Here is a 17,153-nt window from a genome sequence, read left to right as displayed (position 1 = left end):
AATGGTTTATGTCTTATACAATATACAGAAGAGTGATCAACACCCAACCAGACAACCAACATTGAACACATTTATTTTTCTCTTATTCTAATTACAAAATACAGATTGAAGGTGAAAGAAGGTAATATGAAGGGAAAATAAAATATGACAAATGACATGTTAGTTTATGAGAGGAAGAAAGCATGACTTTATTAACTCAATTATAGTAATGATTATAAATTTACCTGCACTTTTGAAACATCATAGTGTCCTGGACCTGGAACAGCTTTCTCAGTGTTAGAAGCAACAGTTAAAGTACTTTCTCTGACAGCCAGAGAAAGGAATGGTGCATAGCCACCTGTAAAAGTAAAATCACACCACTGGCGGATAAAATAGGATTCTAGTGATTTCAGAGAAAAAACACTCAAAATACAAAAAATCATTTAGTAACCTCAATTGCTGAAACCATATTATCAAAACTAATGTCTAGCTACAGAGGTTGTTGCATTTTAAAAATTCTCTGCATGAGCCAAATTTGTGTTAATGTATATTAAATACAAAAACCTACAGAACTAGGCTTCCTAAACAGGAAAAAATACCTAAAGAAAATAAAACAGGGGTGGAGGGTGGGAAGGGATAGACTGGGATTTCAAAATTGTAGAATAGATAAACAAGATTACACTGTATAGCACAGGGAAATATACACAAAATGTTATGATAACTCACAGAGGAAAAAATGTGACAATGAGTGTGTATATGTCCATGAATGACTGAAAAATTGTGCTGAACACTGGAATTTGACACAACATTGTAAAATGATTATAAATCAATAAAAAATGTTAAAAAAAAAAAATAAGTAAACTTTTTTTTCCTCTAAGCATATCTGGCTGGGATGAAAATGGCAGTCATATTTAACTGGTAAGATATTTTCATCCTCAGAAGACCACAGTTTTATATTCTGGAAAAACATATATTATTTATAGAGAGTAGAATAAATGAATTTGTAGAGAGAGCCTAGATAGAAACAATTTAAAGTGAGCATACAGCAAATAATTAATAACGTTTTCTTGCTTTGGTACATAGCTGGCACTCAGTAAATATTTCTTGATTGCCTGACCCCAAACAAAGATTTATAAATCCAAGACACAATCGTAAGATTAGACACACGCAGTAAATAGTAGACATACTCAGTCTGCTGAAAGATTGATAAAGTTTTTAAAGAAATGTATCAAGGAAATGAGCACAGTTTAAGCAACATAGATACTAAGGAAGAAATGGGAGAAACTAGAGCAGTTATGTTCAACAGGTAGTAAAAGAATCACAAAGTGAAGACTCAAAACATGTAAGAATCTTACACACCTAAGAAAAACGTACACTATGAGGATATATGGTGATAATTAGTAAAGTTCAAAAGCTTGCTAATCTAGACTAATAAGATATTTTTAAAACTAGAAATAACATTTCTTGTGAGGCCCTCGTGTTTTAAAATACAACTGAAATCAAGAATTATTTATTTCTGTTAGGTACTGAAGCACAAAAGTAGTAAGTAAAACATAGACCTTATCCTTAAAAAGCAACAACCTACTGAAGCATTAAGAGAAATATTTAATTTTAGACATGGAAAAATATCTGAAGTGCTAAAATATTCAGAGGATCAATAAGAGGGGAAGTTCTCAATCACACTGAAGTGATTAGAAAAAGTATCAGAGTAAAAATAAGTGTAGCTGGTAAACCCAAACTGGAGATAAAAACAGAGCTATTTAAAAAGAAAACTCAAATCATTCAGCTACGATAGGGAAAGAAGAAAAAAGAAATGAGGAACAGAGAGATAAACAGAAAACAAGTAACAAGAGCATAAATTTAAACACAACAATATTATAATTAAATTAAATGTGGAGAAGTTCTCAACAGCCCAATTAAAAGGTAGATTGTCCAACTGGATAATAAAGACCCAACATTATGCAGTCCATAGGATACCCTCTTAAAACAAAGACACAAAGGTTAAAAACAAAAGGATAAAATATATGTATACCATATACCCATGAATCAAAGAAAGCTGGAGTGACTATATTAAAATCAGACAAGGCAGATTTTAGGGCAAGGACTACCAGGGCTAAGAGAGACATTTCATTATGATATGGTTTAATAATCCATTAAAAAAAAGCAAAGAAGTAATTGCCATAAAAATTGGAATAATGCTTACCTGTAGGGGAGACGGAAAGGGTTATGATTAAAAAGGAAAATTTTACAATGTTATATTTCCTGACTTGAGTATTCACTTTTTAAGTTGTACATGTATATTTTATGCAATTTTCTGCATAAATATTTCATCTCACAGTTAAAGGTATATATTTTTTTTTTTAATGTAGGTTCATACAGACACTGAGGAAATATGAGATAGATATGAAAGCTAAGAAAGCTAAGCTTAGGCTAGTTCTGAGGTAGCTGTCATCAGAACACGGCAGAGATTCTAACTGAATCTACCTAAACAAATGCAAAATTAATTACAAAATACTGTAATTCATATAAAAATGGGGGGAAGAAAACCCCACACAGTAGCCCCATGTATGCAAGAAAGCCAGTACTCATAACATCCTCACTGAAGTTTTCCAACATTAATCATATAGAACCTTTCATCAATAGGTTAAAAGTTTATATGAAATATTGAGCTCAAGTTGAACCACAAGAAAATTAAAATGTTTATGCTGATAAGCTCTATAAGAGAAGGGACTTTTCTGTTTTATTCATAACTGTATGCCTAATGTTTACAGTTACGGGGACAAACTGTCCTAGTTTTCCAAGGACATAGGACTTGTAGTGCTAAAAGCAGTACATTCCCAGGTAAACCAGGATGTTTGGTCACTCTATCATATATCCTCCATGTTAAACAATAAATACAGGATTAATAGGTGATATTCTAAACTACATCTTTAGTCATTCATTCAGCAATACTGAATGCTTTTTTATGTGTCATAGAGAGATAGTGAAGGTACAATAATGAAAAAGCTAAAACCCTGGCCTCAAATAGTGGGGAAGCCAGACAAATAAACAAATAATTACAGTGTAATTACATTATACATTATAGTCCTGCCAATAATTATGGTAAAAAATAGTAGAAGAGGGTTCTAGAGAATTAGAGTTGGTGGAATATGAGATAAAAAGTTCGACTTGAGACATATGAATACACTGACATACGAAGTGCTAATTGCAACCGATATATCAAACTGTCAGATAAAAGGAAAAAGTGAAGACTATAGGAGAGGACAAGATCTGAGAAGCAAGAAATATGTTCAATTTGGTGTATATTAAGTTTGAGGCACCACCAGCAGAAGATAAATCAAACTGGCATGAAGCAATTGAAGTCAGTCCATTCTGAGAAAGCAGACAGACAGCATGTGAATAAAGGACAACTTCCATAGCCACAACTACAAAACAAAAAAGGCCTTCTTTACAGAAAAGCAGTAACTAGATCTTTGAAACACACACTCATCTTAAGAGACATCAACAAATACAGCAATCACATACAGTTTGTTTAAATTTAAATAAAGATGGATTGCATCCTCTGAGATGGTTTCCCTAAATTCTGATTGGCTAATAAGGTAAAATCATTCTTGTTGACATAAGCACACAGACAGGAGTGCAAGACCGTGGACAGCTCATGCTTCCGTGGTAAAGTTAACTGCACTCCATCAAAGGAGAAATCAGGGAAAGAATATATTAAAGAACCAGTGTCCCCCAGCTTACGTGATTTGTATAGAATCAATACATATAGCTAATATACAGCTAATGTGGGTGTCATTTATTATGTAAACCAAGCTCAAAGAGCAATAAAATACTCCTTAGCACAATAATACCAGGAACAATCACATTATTAAGAGGACTACATTTTTGTCATATTTCACTAAGCTGGTTGTCTCTGGGAAAGATTTGCTTGCTTCTGCAGATAACTGTGAGAAAATGAGAAGTAGCTCTCACTAATTTGGAATTGGAATATCCATTATCTCTCCCACTCAGGAAGTCAGAGCAGTTCAGTCCTATTTCTTTCCTGCAAAGCCTAAGTACAAAAGTCTCCCTGATCAAATGGACAAAAGCCAAGGCAATGAAGTTTGCAACTTAATGTGGAAAGAATTTCCTGAGGAAAATATGAAGACAGTACACTCGAGGACCGACAAGCAGGCTACAGTAAGAAGATAATGGTCATTAAGAGAGAAAGATTGGGAATAAAGAGTATCTGCACGTTTCTTTTTAAGTTCTAAGACTCTAAGGTCCTCTCCTCCCGTGTAATTCAAGGTAACAAATTATATAAAGTCACATCTGCTCTTTCTACATAATACTCCATAAAATTCACCGGATCTTTAAATGAACTGATTGTGTATTCTTCCGCATGGTCCGATGCGTTACTGATCTTAAAAGAGGGGGAAAGTAGAATGTACCTCGGAAAGAGATAATAGCTACTTTTAAATTATCTTGCCAGAGAATCCTGTAGAGAAATGACTAAAGAGAAACCTACACCTTCTGTTGATTACTATTATTAGCATGTGGCTGAGTATTGCTAATGGGATGCAGCTGCTCAAAGTTCCCAAGTATGGAATCTTCTGTTTTCCTCCATAGGTCAACAAGACACAATTCTCTAAAAAAAAAAAAAAAAAAGTCTTGCAACCCCCAGTTACTGATCTCTAAGGAGAGTTCACACAAGTCAGGTTATAAGAGTTTTTAATTCTGCTATGTGCAACTCATTCTTTTTTAACTTTATTTCAAGAATGACTTTCTTTCAAAAATTAAGCACTTATGTGTTAAGGTATTGAGATAAAAACTGAGAATAACACAGTAGAGATAATGATGATTGCTCTCAAGAATCTCACGCATTATTGTGGCAGCCAGACAAGTTAACAGACAATTACAACGTAATATCAAAGTGCTTTGAGTCATTAAGGAGTCAAAGGAAGACCTGAGTCAGGGTGGAGTCAGAGAATAACTTCACTTTACCTGAAGCTCAGAGAATAAGTAATTAGCCAGGAAAGAAAGGGAGAAAGAGCATGCTCAGCAAAGGTAGCAGCAGGTACCAAAAACATGATGAGTAAGCATGAATTTATAGATAACTTACACATCAGCAATTCTAACCTTGCGTTAAGTGTTGGCGGAAGTGTGGGTGCCTGGAAAGATTGAGTAAAGAGAGAAACCAGATCAGGAATTAAATCATGAAGAATTTTATGCACCATGTTTAGGAGTTCATATTTTAACCTTAGTGTTAAAAGGAATTTTTTAAACAAACAGCATAATTGTATCTTAGATGACATTACCCGTAAGACAGAAGTCGAATTAGAGACTGAAATAGAGGAACCAGTAATATTTTATTGGTTTATTTCAGAATAGAGATAACAAAGCCCAAACTACGTCAAGGGCAGTTAAATGAAGAAAGGGGACTACTTTGAGAGATGAGAAGAATCAACCGGTCTTAATGATCAACGGCAGTGATCAGAGAAGAAAAGGGAGTCTACAATAATTCCAAAGCTTAAAGTTTATAATTGACTGACAGGGAATTTTTTCAAAGGGGCCAGTAATGGCGAGGAAAACGTTAAGTTCAGACACTTGGAATTTCAGGTGCTAGAGACCACCCAAATAGAGATATCCGAAAAAGTAATTGGTAATGCAAAAGCCTTAGGATCAGGAGAAACCTCATCTTAGAGATAGGAATCACCTGTAACTGTAAATGCTTTGTTCTAGGAGTCATCAGACTCAAAATATAGAGTAGTTGAAGCTATGGATTTAAATGAGAAAGTAAATATAAGAGCAACAAGAAAAGGATGGGAAGTATTTTGCGAATGTTTAAAAAGTGTTTAGAAAAATTAAAACTTTTAAACAAGACTACGGAAGGTTGGTTGGAGAGGGGGAAAAAATAGTACCTCAATTCAGCAAGTAGCAAATATTTATTTGGTCCTAACCAGTATCAGGGACTGTTCCAAGACAACAGTTAGAAAAAGAACTAGGAAAAAATGATACAGATACCAGGGATTATTCCTAAAAGACAGTGGTCAGTTGTGTCAAAATAAAATAAGGGTTGCAAAGTATATATATCGGAAGTATAAGCATTTTGAGTGGTTGTTGGTGGCTAAATGGTAGGGGTTAATGCTTATAAGAACTCAGCTGCATTAAATAAACATGTAATTAGCTCCAAGATAATTGATATCAATATCAGATGCTGAAACACATTAAAATTCAAGATTAAAACCGATGACAAATGACAAATTTGTACTCCACCCAAAGAAATCAATCTCATACCCTAATCTTATCAGTTATGTCAACAAAATAATGGTCCTGGGACTCATTTAAAAATACAGATATGGTGTAGGAATAGGGGAAATGCAGGCTAACAAAGGAAAAACTATAATTTGGATGGTATTAAGAACCACAAAAATCATCAGATTATAAAAAGCAGAATGCAAATTAGATTTATTAAAAGTTAACCCTAGTCACTAACTGCACACAAATTATTTAAATTATCCATTCCCACTCCATTTCTCAAGAGTCTAGCTTTTCTTTACAGATTGTGGGATAAAGGAGCTCTGATTAAGTATGTTCAAAGAGAAGATGGGTATAGTCAGATAGGAAGCACCTACCTGAAAAAATACATGGGACTATCTTTAAACGACATTGCAAAATAGAAATAGTTGCATCTTAGTAAATAAATGTTTCTCTGGCTAGTTAGGAAAGATGTGTGAGGCAGGCAAGATTACAAACAAAAGATACCCAAGGCAGTAAGAAGTACACAGGAGACTCATAGTCAACAAGGCCAGGAAATCAAAATCCTAGATCTAACCTGTACAATTTAAAGTATGATGTAGACAACCACTGTAGAATCAAAAGCCTTGCCATACGCTTACTGGCCTTGCGAAATGGGACAAATTATTTTACCAAGTACCTGTAAAATAAGGAAGGATATTCCCTGCCTACTTCACGTTTGTCATACTTATGAAGTGAACTCAGACACATAGAAGCCGAGCAGGCTGAAAGTCAGGAGCTTGCCTTTCCCTACGTCTTACCTGTTGCCTGCTGCTTCAGGAAAGGTACCTGGTAGGATCCAGGACCCACATGATCCTCAGTGCTGCCACCCTCAGCCAATCTAAGTAAGCGCGGAGCCCGGTCATACATAATGACGGGCGGGTGGGTGCTGCAAAGGGATTAAAAACAGGACGGCGGGAAGAAACGCGGGGCAAAAGGAAGCTGCCAACAATCCGACCGGGCCGGGGAAGAACCTCCGTAACGGAGGAGCTAAAGTAGAGGCTACTGCCCTACCGGCTCATTGGTGTCAGACTTCCCCCAGGTCGATTTCTAGCCCCGTAGAAAACTGGAAAGGAGTGACACCAGAGATCAGACAACCCACATAAAACTCCACTCACCAACTGAGAGTGGCAGCGATCCTGCAAGGGAGGAGATTAAGTAGGAGTAGGAGCCCGCCCCTGTGCTTCCGGCCCTGGCTCCGCCCATTTCTCTCCACCCGGAAGTTTCTGGGAGAGAGTTTGAAGCGTTTTTCCCGGGCCGAGCCCTGGGAGCATGCGCACCAAGCCGCGAGACTTCCCGGCTCCCGCGGCCCCGCGCTATCGGCGTCCTAAGGGAGGGGGCGGGGCCGAGCCTTGGAGCTCCTTCTAGTACGCTAATTGCTTTAGATCCTGAACTCGTCGGAAATGCTCTAGAAAACGCGTTAGGGGGTATTAGGGCTAACTTAACCGTGATCCATTTTCCCTCTGAGTCAGGGCGGCTGGGAATAGACTAGCAAAAACTGTGAAAGAAAAGTGAGCGAAGGGAAACACGATTCCGCAACTCACCTGCCTCCCTCCCGCCCCCCACTACGGCTACACTCGCACCCACCGGAGGAAAGCAGCTCTGACTTTATCCCCTAGGTAGTCCAAACCGTGCTAAGAGAAACAAAGGATGTGGCGGTGAGAAGAAACAGAACCGAGGACAGGACACGAAAAACTCTCCAACCTAAGCAATGCAAATGTAGCTAACCGAAAGCTGCTTCTGTTGTCAGATACCAGGCAACGGCAACATTGACTCATTTATCTGGTTATAAAGTAAAGCGAAGACGTTGGGAGAGCCCAGTCCACCCCAGTAAACGAAGGGGTCTCTTAAACTTAGGCAAAAGGAACCAGACTCCTGCAAAGGTCTTAAGGAGTCTATGTCAGAATCCACCTCAAAGTTGTTTTAGGCTGTCTTTCTTCAGCAAGGATTCTATCCAGAGTCTAATCATCCTGATGGCTTAAACAAATGCTATCTTAACCCCCAAGTGAGCTATGGTACTTTAATTTTTTCCTTTTACAAATGTGTGCTTATTTATACTCTAGAGGACACAGTTTGATAATCCATTCTGTGGGTCATTTATTGTGGCTTAATTGTCCCATACATGCTAGAATGCTCTCCATACGAGGCTATCTGCTTCTCAAGAATATATGTGTAGTACCTTTTCCTCCTACTCAATAGCTAGCTGAATAATTATTTACTCACTTAAAAACACTTACTGGTATACACTGTACGTTCAGTAACCTGATAGGTTATGGGGATACAAAGATGAAGTCTTCATCTTCAAGGATTCTATATCTAATTGAGAGAGGCATGTGTAATCCATAACAAGAGATGACAAGAAAGATGAATAAAGCAAGAAAAATATTACAGTACTTTGGATACCTCCTCCTCCTCCTAAGAAACTAGATACTCAAGTGTTTCGTGACCCCAGAAAGCAAATTTAGGTCCAGGCCATTTTGCTGTAGGCACTGGTGCAGGCTCTCACATCCGCCTTCTGGTTTTTCACGTCTACAACAACCTAGATTGCTCTTTCCTGGGCTAGAGTTGGGTTTGAAATTGAAAATGGAAGTGGTAAAGCAGGCTTTATCTGCTTCCTGTCTGATTTGATATTTGTTCACTGAGCCTAACCTAATTTAGACAAAAGGAGTTCTTCGTAGGGTCTATTCTAGGTCATTTACAGATCTCTAAAGGAGAGTTTGTAACCCATAAGACCTATGTAGCAGCTAGGAATACAGAATTTCTTTATCTTGCCTGCCTCCTCAGTTCATGTTCTTTCCTCAAGGACCTCACACGGAGGAGTAGTTGATCAGTGGCAGGATTCCAGTGTTTCTGTTCTGGGTCTTGTGGCAGGATCCTATCTAAATAACACACTCTTCATAATTTTGTTAACACTTGGTCTCTTAGAATTCTGTATTCCTAACAAAATGCTTTTCTTTTAAAAGTTTTTATTGTGAAATTCCGTCCTCTATTTCCTTGATTACTGTGGCTGTTCTTCTAACTTGTCCCAGCTATAATTTCTCTCTTATGGTTCAGTAACCAAAATGATAAACAATATTTAAAAATTGGAAAATATTTTTAAATGAGAACAGTAAATCTTTTTCATTATCTCTCATGGTAAATATTTCTTGAATAGTTTAGAATGAATGTGCTGCTAAAAAAAAATTAACACAATTATAATTATATATGAGCACAAAATAAAGAATTTGGTTCAGCATTTCTCAATTCCTACAAAATAGTTTTAATGCTAATTAACCACACTACAACCATTTCCATCATGTTAGTAAGAAATGGAAACTATAATTGAACTAAGGCTTATTTTATTATAAAATTTAGGTTCTTTATATTTCTCAATGCTGGCTCCCAGTAGAATAAACTTTAAAATGAGGCTTGAGGGGAGGGAATTCTGCCCTAAGGAGCATTAAATACGTTATAAATATTATGAAACTAAATTCGTTTTGAAACTAATTTCTTTTACCCACTATGACTTACTGGTTTTCCATTGTTATGCTTTTTGTCAAAAAAAAAATTAAGCAATGGTAATAAATCATTTGGCACGTATCATAATCAACTGAATATACTTTGTCAGTTGTCGGCAGTCTTAAGGGAGAAGGTCGTGGGACCCAGGTCAGAGTTCACAATAACTTGCATGTGTATAGGTAAGAAGTAAATATACACATGCGCTGGTAGCATGAGTCAGCATTATGAACAATACGCATGCGCCACTAGCATTGTAAAAGGACAAATGCATACACCTGAGGCGCGTGCGTGCCACCCGCTTGTACTAAAAGTGCTGTTTTGCTCCTTGTCCGCTCCTCGCGCCTTCTTCCAGTTGGGCAGCTCACCTCCTTGAATCCCTCTTCAGCCTCCTTTAGCTGACATCAGTGTTATTAGAGGTCATATTGTAAAGTGAGATGCATTCAAATAAAATGGTAAAAATTTTATTTATATAATGATTTGAAGCTTACAAAGTATATTTTACGTTCAATACTTGGTTTAATGTAAATTTGTGTTTCTCTAAACTGCAGACATAATATGATTCTGAAATCACCAAATTTCATGAAATGTGTTTTTTAAGTTATGCTGTATTATCCAGTGACCACTTGAGTTTTTTCACTTGCATTGACTGAGTACCTGCTATATGCTAGCACTGTGTGAAGCAGTTTACATGAATAATCAAAATTATTTCTCATAATGCATGAAGTAGGCTCTATTAATATCTCTATCAATACGATGGGACTTAGAGCCATTCAATTCTTTATTCAATGTCACACAGTTAATGAATAAATCTAAATAGTTGCCAGTGAGCAGCAAATTCAAGTTTTGCTTTTGTGGAATTTTTTTCAAATATTTTTGATCTGAAGTTAGTTGAATACAAGGGTGCAGAATTCACAGATAGGGAGGGCTTGCTGTACATGCATATTTACTTATATCCATATGTTTAAACACAAATTTAATTCTGCATTGTGCAAAATCTCAAAGAAAAAGTACCTATTAATAAGGGGAATGACTGAGTAAATCATGTCACCATGGAATACTATGAAGACATTTTAAAGACTAAATTAAAGTCATTTACTTGGCATGATTTCCATGAGGTATTGCTGAAAAAAAGCAATATTCAGAAAATATATATCATACCATTTTTCTAAAACCAAGGAATTACAAAAATAATTCTATTTATGTTAAATGTACATGTGCATATATACTTAGGTATACGATTAGATAAGCATAGAGAAATGTGGAAGGATGCATGGTAGGTCATTAATAGAGATTAAAATGGGCACAAAATGTGTTGGAAGAGGGGAATTGTGAGGGAGGAATAAATAATAATCAAATTTATTAACTTTATAAAATGGGGGAGATGCTTCTCGATTATTTAATAAAATTTAACATATAAAACCTTGGTTAAAAGAGACAAAACAAGGAAAGAAAAAAGGCAGAGCTGTGAAATGTTTGTATTGTTTTAATGCCATGAATGAGGCAAAGCAAAAACAATGGTGAGAGCTAAATCAGGTAAAATTTGCAATCAAGGTTGGAACATGCACCCATACACTATTTGGGCTCCTTTGGAAAATATGCCTCACCCGACCTGATTCAAACAACATTATAATGAGAAAAATCTACTGCCAACTGAGGTAAACAGTAATTAGAGGCAGAGCCACATGTGCTCCAGTGAGGTCAATTACAAGGGAAGATGGGAAGATTTGGTTGGGAGAGATTTTACCACAAAATGTAGAGGCATGAAGGCAATCATTTAAGTTCTATATAAATGGGTTAAGTAAGTTTGCATTTAGGAATTTTTCAGGAAGGGACAGATAAAATGTTTCTATTATTAACTTTGAGCAAAATCCAGTATAGGTAATAAATCATCTGCCTGGAAGCAGTAGCGACTGCTCGTTCTTCTGATGCCCTGTGGAAATTGGGCTGGAGATCAAGGCAAATGCAGCAACCCATCCTTAGATTGCTCTCCTTGTCCCTCTCATGGGTTACTCTGGGCTGAGTCCTCCCAAGAGTATGTAGTTCCAGGTAACAGTTTACTGTAATACGCTTTTTCTGGCGTGACAATAAGGGAAACAACACCAAAGGCAGAACTTTAGTTTTAAAAGGTATGAATGAAATGCTAAGGCATTTTACTTTCCTTTTTAGGAAGTAAAATGAAGGTTAAATAAAGTCTTTCTGAAATATGGTATGTGTTTTTAAAAGATTGGAAATCAGTGAATTAATTTGACACTTCTCATCATTGAAATTCAGTATTCTAAAAATGGAAAATATAGTACTGAGATCCAAATCTCATGTGGCTCCACTTATAAATTGTTGATAAAAAATTTAAGAACATGTTTACGTGACATTTAAAAAAACCTGTTCTCTTGCATAATGGTCCCAAAGGAGCTTATTAAAGTTTTAGAAGATTCTTGATCATTAGAATTCTGTCTCAGCATAGTACAGTGTTTTACTAAATATATGTAGCTCTATACTTCTGTTATATATGCAGACTATATTAAATTGATTAGCAGTTCTCACTGATTAATTTTTCTGACTACAATCTAAGTACTTTAAAAATAATTACCTTGAATATTATTCAGCCTTAAAAAGGAAAGAAATCCTGTCACATGCTACAAAGGGGATGATCATTGAGGACATTAGGCTAAGTAAAATAAGCCAGTCACAAAAAAGAAAAATAGTATATGATAACAGCGGTATATGAGGTATCCGAAGCAGTCAAATTCATAGAAACAGAAAGAAGAATGGTGGTTGCCAGAGGCTGGAGGAGGGGAGGGGCAGTTTAATGTGTATAGAGTTTCAGTTTAGCAAATGAAGTAGTTCTGGAGATCCACTGCACAGCAGCATGAATATACTTAACATTACTGAACTACACACTTAAAAGTGGTTAAGATGGTAAATTTTATGGTATGTATTTTTTAACACAATAAAAAATAAAAAATAAAATAATTACCTTAAGTTACTTAAGTGCCTGTGAAATCCCAAATGTGCTTGACGAAATATACTTTCTTTTCATGATTGCAATAAGAAGGATTTGTTGACAGCATGTCTTCACCTCGGTAAAGGAAAATTCTACTGAAGCCCAGTATGTAAGGTTAAAAAAAAAAAACAATTATTTATTAACTGCCTACTATGAACAAAACATTGGGAACTATGTAAACATTTTTATAGATACCTAGATAAATATATCTCTAGATATAGGTATGGTTATTGACACAGGTCCTAAAAACATAAGTTAAAAAACAATTCAAAATAGAAAAGTGTCAAGAAAATAATAGACGTCACAAGATGGCACATGATTAATAGTTAAAAAGAGGTGGCTAGATAAAAGAAATCTTTAGCTTAATTGAACTGGCATAATAGCTAACACAAGTGATATATGCCTGTGTCTCACATATACAAGTAGGTAGTTGAAGAAATCTTTCCTAACATATTTGTGGTTGAAAGGAATTGATATTCATTACGTCATTATTTCTACACATTTTATAAGGTACCTGAATTTGCTTTTCTTTGCATCCATCCCTACCCTCTTTTTTTTTTTTTTTTTACCATATGAAAATTAAGTCTCCAAAAGTATTTCAAGTTCACACAAACCCAAACCTGGATAACTGAGTCCAAAGCTTTCTGTGAATTTCAGCTCCCAAAACCCTAAAATATAATCTTTCATTTTCACTTCCTTCTCCCTCCCATTTCCCCGTTTGTTCTAATACAACTTATGACTCCTCTTATCACAACATGTGCAGGTGCGCGCGCACACACACACACAAACACACCCTCTGCTTCCCCTAGTTCTGAGGATAGGGCAATATAGCAGGGAAGAATCTTCAAGCCCCAAACTTCAAGATCTTCCCTCCCTTCCACCAACTACCACCAAGAATCTCATCATCTAGTGGTCTTCAGTCTCCCCACTAATACGCACACTACACAGAGAATGCTGTACTAGATGTAGTAAGCAAATCTAGGAATACTTGGAATGACCACACCAATTCCTAGGGATTGGCTAGAATTTGTTCCTGTGCCAGGAACACACTCTTCCAGTAACATGTGTCCTAACTTTATTTTTATTTTTGTTCTTATATTTCTTATCTATAATATTTAGAGTTGGAAAAATAGATTTCTAGACTCATTTTTAATTTGTAACATTTACAATTCCGGGAACTGAAAAATAAAGTTAAATAAATAAATAAATAAATAAATAAATAAATAAATAAATAAAGCAACTTTTTTCAATAAAGGGCACTAGATGGCACAATTTCACCAATTTATGCTAATAAAGTCCTTTGTCTTCTTATAATTCACAAATAAAATAATTTACCATTATAAATAGCTACACCTAAATAACAGAAAACCTATATAATAATAAAGAGAAAAGTCCTTGAGAATATTATGTTTCCAGGATACCATGTTTTATGGCTTTATGAGTTCATAAACCCATAAACAAGGGTTTAGGAACACAGTAACCAGAATTCTAGCATTGGATGAATAAGTAACCCAAAGAAAATACCAATCTCTCTCTATAGTGAAGTATATCAAAAACATATAGACAGTGAACATTTTTATAGAATTACTAACATACAACAAAACTCTACAATACAATAAAGTGGTATGGTGAGTCCACGACTATGAATGCTTATATCACCTACTGGACAGACTAAAAGTTCAAAATTCTGAATTTTTCTTACTTCAATGTTTACCTTATGCTAATTATACACAATTAGGGCCTTAGTTTCCTCATGCTTAAAAATAAAAAAAAAATTGATCTAGAAACAATAGAAAATGATTAAGTTGTAGCTGATTTAGTATCCAATTGACCCTTTATTTGTTTAAAGTACCATGTTTACAGCAAAATTTCCAGATCTATCCAGTATTTTCACAATCACTTCATTTCCTGGAACTATCTATCATTCAGAAAGTTTACCAGCTTTCTTGAGCCTGACATATGAGACAGCACATCAGCCAAACAAACAGAAGGTACAGCTCACCTGGATAATCTAACCCTGGCTCAGGCCCTTGGAGAAGTCTTGCATAATTATACACACAGTGAATACTCCTGCCGAATGGTGCAATCAACTGTGGTAGATCTTTACTTAAGAGATTCTAACAAAGAAATGTCCCTACTTAGAAACTCTTGCCTAAAGAACACTTCTCCTCTTCAAAGGAAAGTCATCATCTTGGGCAAAGGGAACAGATTCTGGAGGGTCATATATGAAGAGGGGAGTAGGGGACATGACATCTAACTTGTTAGCTAGACTGTCCCAAACTCTACTGGATATTAACAGAGTGACATGCTACAATCATATTGCCCGTACCTTCCAACAGGTGAGGCAGAACAAGGTGGCAGATGGGCTAAAGGAGTGAAAGAACAAGAAGTTGGACAATTCCTAGAGAGGAACTCTTAAAGCAATCCTGGGGGTCCTTGAAAGTTGATGAGTCCATAAACAGCTCATCAATGGTAATGCTAAGTGGACAGTGCTTTCTTATAGAAAGTTGCTCCCACACATCTAAAGTGACTTACCTATGACAGCTGAACTAATATCAGATCTATACCTGCCAAATTCTACTACATGTTTTACAGAAAGTCCTTTAAGAAACTCCAGATTTGTAACCATAATGCTGCTGCCATCCACGAGTTTAACAAGTTAATCAGCTGTCTCGTTTTTAAGATAGTTTACCACGATAGGGTAGGAAACCAGACTATCTTCTGTTGCTCTGAGGTGCTAGGCTTCATTTCAAAAAGTCTCTTTTTTCCCTTCCCCTAAAATGATGTTTAACTGACATGCTGACCAGCACATTCTATGCATTATGATCAATAGGCGGAAAACAGAGTACTAACAAGATAATAGTATTCTTTGTAAGAAAAAAATATGTATCGTAGACAGATATGTGAACCCGTTTGGCACCTCTCAAGAGAAGCATTATTATGTGAGTAAATAATGTACGCTGCAGTTTATTCCCCAACATCTCCACTCCATCCCAGAAAACTGTCTGAGCAAATTATAATAATTCTTTCCCTTGACAACAATTACTTTAGGAAAGGGCATGTGACCCAACTGTGGCTATTATAGGCATAATTCTAAAAGGGTCCCCCAAAGATGTCCCACCCTAATTCCTAAAACCTATGAATGTGATGAGCTTTCACTCTCATGATTATGTTCTGTTATTTGGCACATTTGGTCCTGGGATAGGGAAATTATCTCTGCGGGCCTCATCTAATCACACAAGCCCTAAAAAAAAAAGCAGAGAGGTTTCTTCAGCTGGTGACAGAAAGGAAAGTCAAAGAGACTCAAGGATTCAAGGGAAGCACTTGATGAGGAATGTGGGCAGCCCCAAGGGGCTGAGATCAACCCCCAGGGAACAGGGACCTCAGTCTCACAGCCACAGGGAACTGGATTTTGTGAACGACCTGAGAGAGCTTGGAAGTGGATTCCTCCTCCAACCCTCCAGCTAGAAGTCAAGCCCAGCCTACTCCTTGACTTTAGCCTGTGAAGCCCCAAACAGAGAACCCGGTAGAGCCTGCCTGGACTTCTGCCCTACAGAACTGTGAGGTAATAAATGAGCATTGTAATAAGCTACTAAGTTTGTAATCATTTGTTATGACAGCAATAGAAAACTAATACAGTGGACAAAGAGTTGTAGATATAGACTACTAGTGTTTCTGAGGAAATTTTATATACTTTTATGAAAAAGCCACAGGACAAAAGGTGTCTATTCTTTCTTTGAATATTGCTATGTCTGGATCTAATGACTAGAGCTGACCTGTGGATGTAATGGATTATATTGATGGGATTCTTAAAACTAAATCAGCACAATCACAGAATAAACCTACTTAGTAATAATGCATAGGACATAAGTGTATTAAAAAGTGGAGCAAACCTAGATCCTCTTGCTACTGAAGAAACCAACCCTGGAGCCCACTCTATCTCTGGAATAATTGATATGTGAATAACAAATGCATTTATTGTCTAAATCAGTTTGAGTTAAGGTTTCTTTTATAGACAAAAATTTCTAACTGACAGAAGGGGCATCATTAAAATTTAACAAACGATAAATGCTGGAGAGGCTGTAGAGAAAAGGGAACCCTCCTACACTGTTCCTGGGAATGTAGTTTGGAGCAGCCATTATGGAAAACAGTATGGAGATTCCTCAAAAGACTGAAAATAGACTTACCATATGATCCAGCAATCCCATTCCTGGGCATATATCTGGAGGGAACTTTAATTCAAAAAGATACATGTACCCCAATATTCATAGCAGCACTATATACAATAACCAAGACATGGAAGAAACCTAAATGTCCATCGACAGATGACTGGATAAAGAAGTTGTGGTATATTTATACAATTAAATACTACCCAGCCATTAAAAAATAATATAAT

General features: G+C 36.3%; 1 protein-coding gene across 20 annotated transcripts in view; it reads right to left on the bottom strand.

The window, feature by feature from the left end:
- The window catches only part of STPG2 (sperm tail PG-rich repeat containing 2), a 436,638-nt gene extending 429,277 nt beyond the window's left edge, over positions 1-7,361 (bottom strand). For all 20 annotated transcript variants that reach the window (XR_012060157.1, XR_012060155.1, XR_012060156.1 and 17 more), the window contains exons 1-2: positions 7,020-7,361; positions 225-337 (exon numbers count right to left, since the gene is read on the bottom strand). Coding sequence is in view for 9 of the 20 variants with exons in the window: in XM_072940179.1 (XP_072796280.1) it covers positions 225-337; positions 7,020-7,128 (222 nt within the window). In the remaining 11 variants the exon portion in view is untranslated. The remainder of the gene's footprint in view (positions 1-224; positions 338-7,019) is intronic.
- Positions 7,362-17,153: the final 9,792 nt, after the last annotated feature.

Source organism: Vicugna pacos, chromosome 2 (assembly GCF_048564905.1).
Source record: "Vicugna pacos chromosome 2, VicPac4, whole genome shotgun sequence".
Lineage (NCBI taxonomy): Eukaryota > Metazoa > Chordata > Mammalia > Artiodactyla > Camelidae > Vicugna > Vicugna pacos.
The sequence above is the reverse complement of the archived record's forward strand: the minus strand, read 5'-3'. Positions and strand labels throughout refer to the sequence as shown.